General features: G+C 35.1%; 2 protein-coding genes across 2 annotated transcripts; one reads left to right on the top strand and one right to left on the bottom strand.

Annotated features, from left to right (window-relative positions):
* Positions 1-1,522: 1,522 nt before the first annotated feature.
* Positions 1,523-1,966, top strand: LOAG_10659 (hypothetical protein; the record flags this gene model as incomplete). The annotated part of the gene is made up of 1 exon (XM_003146182.1): positions 1,523-1,966. A coding segment is annotated over one exon (444 nt), but the record flags the coding sequence as incomplete, so codon positions are not given.
* An 871-nt stretch (positions 1,967-2,837) lies between these two features.
* LOAG_10658 (hypothetical protein) lies at positions 2,838-7,630 on the bottom strand. Its single transcript, XM_020448209.1, has 12 exons — positions 7,533-7,630; positions 6,946-7,028; positions 6,673-6,832; positions 6,183-6,320; positions 5,854-5,997; positions 5,363-5,602; positions 5,059-5,194; positions 4,616-4,815; positions 4,001-4,180; positions 3,604-3,759; positions 3,355-3,444; positions 2,838-3,141 (listed from the first exon to the last, which is right to left on the bottom strand). The coding sequence occupies exons 2-12, from the start codon at positions 6,972-6,974 to the stop codon at positions 3,013-3,015; spliced, it is 1,602 nt and encodes a 533-aa protein (XP_020301627.1). The 5' UTR covers positions 6,975-7,028; positions 7,533-7,630; the 3' UTR covers positions 2,838-3,012.
* Between the last annotated feature and the right edge of the window lie 561 nt (positions 7,631-8,191).

Genomic DNA, 8,191 nt, shown 5'->3' with positions numbered 1-8,191 from the left:
CTCTCTCTCTCTCTCAGTCTCCCCACGCATTCCCCATGATGTTAAGGTGTAGAAATTCGTAAAAATATATAAACGTAAGGTTAAATTTTCTTTTCATCATTTATCGCCGCCAAATGATAAGCGGTATTAATCGATAATAGAATCCTTTGAATAACATCGGGTCAAACATTACCACTGCTCTGATCCACGAATTTGCATATTCGATGGTTGAAAGGGTGAAATGGAAGATATTAATTGTTCGTAAATAATATCAAATCGATAATCATAGTTTATATGGGTAATTAACACTTTGAAGTCCTGCAAATATGAAGGTTACTATATCAGTTCTTCTATAGCATTCTGATCTCAGATAAATTCTTTTGTCCTGAAGCGGACTTCTGTACCATAATTTGAATTTCGAAATTGTATTTCTTATTTCTCAATTTGATGTCTTCAGGTCATATATCTAAGCGTTTGGCATGCAAGCAGAGGAGACAAAAGAGGACAAATGTTGTTCACAACTTAGGTCATAATGACCTCATCTCCATGTCCTCAACAGGTAGACTTCCCGCCTGTTTTATACACATCTGCTCCCAAATAATGTACTGGTGAAAAAGAGAAGGAACTGCCACAGAGAAGAGGGAAAGAGAAAGTTTCGGTATTGTGGTGGTAAGCTAGATATGAACTTACGCAAAAGTGTATCCGTATTCGAGATGACCATTTAACGCCTTCGACCTATCCACTTCACCCCATTTCTAACCACACTTCTCACTTCATCTCCTTCGCTTTAATTACCCGTCGTGAGAATCCCATGAAGATGGACTGGAAAGCCTTGTTGGAAAGGTTTTCAATCGATTAGCAGACGCCTTGTCATTTATTACTTAATCTGTAATCTGTGCTTCAGATGAAAGCGTCATTAACTTTGTGAGTCACGCGGAATCGATACCTTTTCGAATCTTTTGACCCTTCCAATGATTCCTTAACTTTTCCCTTCAACAAAAGCATATTCAGACAATAAACATAAGGGGGGTGATAATAATGCCAAAATTCAGTAATAAAGTACAGACAAAACTATTCCTTCTTCAGCGATTTATTGAATTATAATCTAAAATTATATCTGCTTCATGTTTATTTAGCAAACTTCAACCCGTCCTGATAACGTATTATAATGTCTCATCTACAACTTCACATTCAAGTCTTTCATTTTAATGATTCGCACAAACTTTTGGTGTCCCTAAGGTTTAAGTGATCAGTTTACCAATTTTTTCAGCCACAGAGTTAGCAAATTTCATGAGATTTCCATGACTTGGGCCATGATCCCTCTAAAAGTGAAATCCTTTAGTAATCCATGTCCAAGTATTACGCGACTTCTAAAAAACTTTAAGCAATTATGAAGCTTTAACACTTCTAGACTTTTAGCAATTATGAACTACAATATTGAGAAGACATCGGAATACATAAATTACTAACATTTATAATGTAATCCCTTTAAACTATCATATTTGTTTGTTGGCTAGTGTTATTTGTGACTCTTATCCTTTAGTATCAAGCAATTCGGAAATACTGCCATGGTGTACTTTCGTTTCCATCAACACTCTTCATCGTACTACAAGACCAACAAGTGCGCGTCCAACACATTACAATATGTACCATCTCACCCCACACACATACCATCTCACACACCCATGACCCTCTATCTACCTATGTCGGGATAACAACACCACCAACCCAAGAAAGCCAACCTACACTCCCACACCCAAGCCACACGTCTACACTCAACCTAAACCACACACCTCAGATTATCCCGCATCGGAAGCACCACACCAAATTATGGGGTCAGCCGGTGCAACGTACATCCCGTCGTACGTCATGCCACTGTGGCAATCTCCGGATCATCACACCCCGCATTACGAACTACGAAGGATCGTTAAGCTTCAGCGAACCTTCTATCTTTTTCATCAAATATGTTTCTTGCATACAGCCTTGAGTGAGATGTAGGAAAGAGCAAGACACACATACATGTGAACATTCCCTCCTTCTCTCGCCGTCGCTATATTGCATCATTATAGCACCGCGCCAACTTGATCAATGCTGAGGATCGAGAATCACGCATTACATTGCTTACATATAATGAGTAGGTTTAAGGAATCAGCTATGAGCTATTGCAATGTCTTGAACTTTGAAATTGTCCGAATTTGTATTATTATCGCTGACACTTCAGTTTGGATAGGAAATAGCAGTAGGTCATCGGCGGGAAATAGCCGCATGAATAGAGGTAAAATTCTCAAAATATCTGAGAGGTAAAATGAAAGTAAATGGCTTGAGTTAGCAATATCTCAAAAGATGATGGCTCTAAAACAATTTCTTTCAACGGTGTAAGCAACCTTTTCTTTCTTTCCAGTCGATTTTTTATTTTTAAAAAGAATATTTACAGGAGAATAGCAATAACCTAAACTAAAAGAGCAATAAATAATCGAAAATTCCGACAATTCAGAACGATACTGAAAAGAGAAAATTAAGGTACTGAGAACATTGATAGTTGAATTATATAACGACCTAAATAATGCAACAATGCAATAACCCAACACTGCGACTTGGTTACAAATTATTAACAATCGAATTGAACACATTTTGTGATGAGCCAAAAAATCAATCACAGGACATATTCAATGGTGCATGGAGATGCTTTCCGAACGGATATTTTTAGGGACAAATCAGAAGCCTTTAGCGACTTCCCGTTCTCTATCGCAGTTGACATTATGTTCATTTATCCAATGGTGTTTTCTAGAACTAAAAACAGAAACACCATTAAATTTTCGGTATGCCACTTCCAAATGAATATAGAAAGAATATGAAAAGGACGAATATTACTGTAAAAATACACAGAATTGAAATTCAAAACATTAAAAAATCCTGCACTAGCAAATTTGACATCAGTTATTTGTTACAGCACATACAATCGAAATACTGGTGGCAAAATTAATATGATCTCAAGAATTGAGTTCAGAAAACAACAGCATAATAATCTACCAGTCATGCTAACTCAAAACGGTACTTTCTATTTTTAGGTGTCTTATATAGCGGTGGAAGATTAAACCCCTTTAACGGTTTTCTGGTTCCTTTGTCGGCCGATCTTAATGGTGATGAAGTTTTCGGTCCGGTCTGAAAATTTCTGTTTTCAAACAACCTTTAATATAGTCTGAATAAAAAGGAAAACACTTTCCTCACTGCCTGTAACAGAGTTAGAATTATGTAAGGGTAATGGAATTGCTATATGCCCTAAGCTGATTGAACACAATGCCCAGAAAATAATGAAAATAAAAAATGTTAAAAAAAAACGAAGATTGAAAAATAAGTGTAGGGAAGAAATGCTACCGTTGGTGGTCGAACGGGCGTGATCACCGAGTGAAGGCTTGCCGTACTTGCTGAGACAGATTTCATATGTGACAGCAATGTATCTGGACCCTTAAAAAACAAAGGAAAATATGAATGTATTCTGAAGTGACATAATTTCATCTCATCACGATGAAGATATAATGAAGAATTACATGTTATCCACATATTTTTTAGAGAAACAAGCAAGAGAATATATTATTTCTATTGTCCAATTAAAACCAAAAAAACCTTTGATACTGTCTGATCAAATCGTGTAAGTGGTTTTACTTTCGCTACTTTAGCTGAAGAACAAGGAGTAGTAAAGGCTGACGGAGCGCCACGCTTCTTCGGAGTAATTATATTTGATATATTCGATGTGCTACCTGTGAATGCCTCCACTTGTTTCTATAACATAAAATGAGATTTTTTTTGTTATTATAGATACGAAGAAGATAAGCTAGTAAGAAGGCGGGCAAGTTCCAAATACTTAACAAACAAAGTTCAACAAATAAATTAGTCACTGGTTAACAACTCGAAAATCTTGTTCATTTTGTGCAATGCAATTTCATAAACGCTACAGTTAAAACGATTTTTTTCTTAATACAGACAAGCAAATAAGCAAAGAATGAGAACTGAAAATATAAACCTTTCGTTTACGTTCAAGCTCCTTATTTATTCTATATTCTTCCATTATGGATTCGATATGCTCGCAGGGTGATAACCCGTCCATCAGAATCTGATTATCATGAGTTGACTCGTACTTCTCCACCTCCTCCTTCAACTCGTTTTGTATGATTGGAAGTCGATGCGCAATGAATTTTTGTCGCTAAATTCAAAAAATATGAAAAATTAGCGGTAGAAATCAAAAAAAAAATCAAAAATATTTAGAAAATGAAATCGGCAGAAATTTATTAGATATCCTGACCTGAAGCAAACACTCTTCGAAAACTTTTTCTGAGCCTTAATATTCTGCAAAAGTGTAAATCTGAAGTAATAAAAATACAAACTAGCGCATCTAGATAGGCAAGCTTATGATAATGTAATACTCAGTAGTGGTATACATTCTACCTAATTTCCTATGTCCTAAGATTTACAAACATTATGAACAGAATGAATGACAACTGGCACCAATTAGTTAATAAGGACAACTGAAAGATGTTTCTATCTATCACGTAGTTGTCGGAAGCTATTTACTACCAACTGAAGGAATGAGTTGATAATTCCAGTGAAAATCTTAAAATCACCAACATCTGATACATACCTTCAAAGCTGTTTGCAGCTCACAACCACGATTGTGATAACGTGATTTATCGTTTGCGCGACGCTCAAACTCAACTTTTTCATTCCAAAGATCTTTCCACTCCTTCATTTTCTTGTATACTTCCGCTCGATCAGCGAGAAATTTTTCTAACGACTGCACTTGTTCCTTTGCTTGCTGGATATCATGCACAGTATGGATCGCTGCAGGTGATATTATTTATCGATGATACGACTTTGGAACTTACCCACTACTTGCCAATTTGTTTAAATGAAATGTGCCCTTGTAAACATTTCGTTAATTTCGTTATCTTTCATTTTTTTTCGTTATCTTTTCATTAATTTCGTTAATTTCGTTATCTTTCATTTTTCGTTCATTTCGTTATCTCACCTTCCCATTGTGTTACAATAATAATATGTAAATTCTAAACAAGTGTAACTGCATACATGGATTGAATTCTCGCGCAATATTTCGTTCTACATCTGGAACATGACATAAATCCCAAAGCTCGCAAAGTCTTAGTAACGTCTCGGTATAATCAAAACAAGCCTGCTCAATCCATTCGTTATATTCCCCTTTAACCTAAATTAATGAAACAATTTGACCAAACATTGAAACACAACACTGTATTACAAGCATTAAAAAAAAAAAAATAGGAAAAAAAACCAATAAAAAGCCAAAAGATGGACTCTTTTGAAGTTAGTATTAGGGCTACAGAGATCTATGCAACAATTTTTCGCAGAAAAATACCTCATCAAAAGCACTTGCAAATTCATCCACGAAATGCTTATCCCAAACTAGTTCTTCACTGTCCAAATCCAAAGTGGTGAATGTCTTGCCTAATTCCTTTGACGGCGTACTACCCATTTGCTTGTACCAACGTTTCATATCCACCTGCCACTGCTTACAATGTTCCATGCGTTCAGTAAGCAATTCATTCAAATGAGAGACACGATCTTGAAGACGAACAATAGCCGCATCATCACAAACCTAAAAAATTACACAGTATTTCATTATTGGTTGACGTGAATCAACCAATTTATCAAAATTAAGAGTCAGTGTAATTAGAACAATGTGAATGCAGTAAAATTAAAAACAAATTTTATTTCACGAACATCATACGCATTTCTCCGAGTTTCCATATTAGTTGAAAAGTTTTCTCTCAAGGTGAACGAAATCTGCTGAATCTTTTTCTAAAGATTATAAATGGAAATGCTTCGATATATTGTAAGCTTACGTACAGCTGTACTTGATGGAAGGTCTTCAATTTCTTCACCGGTTTGCACCGCAAGCTTTGCAAGTTCCTCAACTAACTTTTTCTGTCCTTGCAACCTATCATCTTTCAAACTCTGCAGTCGTCCTATGTCTTGATGCAGTGCACGATACTGAAAGCATGACAAATAATCTAAAAAATTTCTGGGCACGAATTCGGAAATCCAAGCATGCCCGACCACCATATGGAAATGCAATGGCTTAAAATTAAATAGTTTGAATGAGTTGCATTCATAAGGAAAACAATTCATCATTTCAAAATGTACAGGAGCTTTAATGGAAGTTCAGCGGGATTTACCAATGCGAGTGAGCCTGGTTTCATATGGATCCTCCCAATTGGAGGTAAATGAAGTTCTTTGCACAGACCATCTACTTGCCTATTCATTTCCTCGATACCTTCCTGTATTCCTTCAACCATTTCTTCTTCATCAGCTACCTGGAATATAACAAAAAAAGAGAAAAGAAAGTTGCAGGAAATCTAAGCCTGTTAGGAACTTGACCATTAGACCACTGTGCATAAGATATTTTGCAACACTCACCACTTTCTGGATTCCTAAAAGAGCTCTTGATCAACTTTGAAAGATATCTTAGAGGCTAAATCTTAAATGTTGAAATAGAATGAAATTTACATTCACAATATCCTAAAAAGAATCGGTTTGTTCAGTTAGCCTAACTCCCGTAACTTCATTTAGAATTTGAGGGTATTTTACAGCTCAATTTGTCCAAACAACACTTCCGGAACACTAAGTATTAAAACGTGAAATTTCAAAAAGTTAAAAAAATCGAACCATTTGATTCAGAAGATCGGAAATATACAGGAAAAACTTCTCGATACGTCTGCATCTCATGCATTCCTCCATATTTATCCGGTCCCACAGCTGATTCAACCGATCGATGGTGTCACGGATGGAAGAAACCGCTTCGGCTGTCGAAAAGTTGACCGAAACCCTAAAATTGTAAATCGAAAAATTGTAATATAAGCTTCAAAACTGAAAGATTGGCGAATATGGTAATGTCAAAATTATTTTGAAGTTACAGGAATACCAATAAACACAACTTGCCGTCTACGTGATAAACTCTCTTTAGTCATTGCTCAAAAACTCAATAAATCCACACAAATTGCACTTAGATCAATATCGGGAGGCTGAAAAATATTAACAGATCATTGCAAATATAATCTTTTTAAAAAATAATTAGCCAATATTTCTAAATCAATACTTTTCTTTCATTTTTGATATAAAGCATTTTCTCACATTAGTAGTAAAAACATGAAAGCAAATCATAGCAATAAACGACAAAAGAAAGAGTTCTAACTAGAATCATATATGGATTAGTACAAAATATTCAAACTAGCAAAGGTTGAAGTCCAATCTGTTCTATTCTCGCTGTCAATTAAATAGTTTTGTTAAGTAGACAACAAATGGCGAAAAAAAAACAAGTTCGGATGATATTTTAACCCGAATTCATTCTGACAACAATCATTATTAAATGTTTCACCTATCCTTGAAATTTGAATTAAGTTTCAATCAATTGGATTGATTAGAATTAAACTAAATTTTTGGATATCAAACTCCAAGTAGTTATTACTAATTACTACCAATTCTGGATCATAACAACTCTCACTCAAAATTTAAATCAAATAAATTACCACTCTGAGGAACAGAACCAAAAATTCAAATTCCTCTTTACCGCTTCTTCATGAAATTCAAGTTTTCACCGCCTAATACAACGCAATATCAGGGGCAGATTCCAGATTGAAATGTTGCGCTGGTTATTGTTTGTCTGTTCAAATGCGTATTTGACGTGTTCACCCTCAACACATCAAATAAGGCGAACACGTCAATTTATCACGATTCAAAATTCAGCTGAACACGCTACAATGATTCACAACTTTTGCTACTGAATAAACAGTTTGTTATTTTGTTGAACCAATAACTAATTGAGTTGAAAATATTTGCTACAACAAAAAGGAATGATAATTAATCAGTCCAATAATTACATGCTAAAATACAAATGCATGAGCTAATTCCGATAACTCAATATTGTACAGTATTATGAAGTGTTAATTAAAAACAAAATGAGGATAAGCTATATAGGTCGGTTATATTTACATCTTTCAAATAGTTGGGAGAGAGTTTTTTCTTCTTTTATTGCTGGGAATGAAATAAACTGCTAAGGAAGAGAAGGAAATTGTTGAACGAATTTACTAATTTCAGAGAAAAAACAAAAAGTCTAGTAGAAAACACCGATTAGTATAGCGAGAACGGAAAATCAACGACGAAAAAGAACACTAGTCAATCGATTAAT

Source organism: Loa loa (genome assembly GCF_000183805.2).
Source record: "Loa loa unplaced genomic scaffold supercont3.727, whole genome shotgun sequence".
Classification (NCBI taxonomy): Eukaryota; Metazoa; Nematoda; class Chromadorea; order Rhabditida; family Onchocercidae; genus Loa; species Loa loa.
Note: the sequence above shows the minus strand (reverse complement) of the source record. Positions and strands in the feature narration are given on the sequence as shown.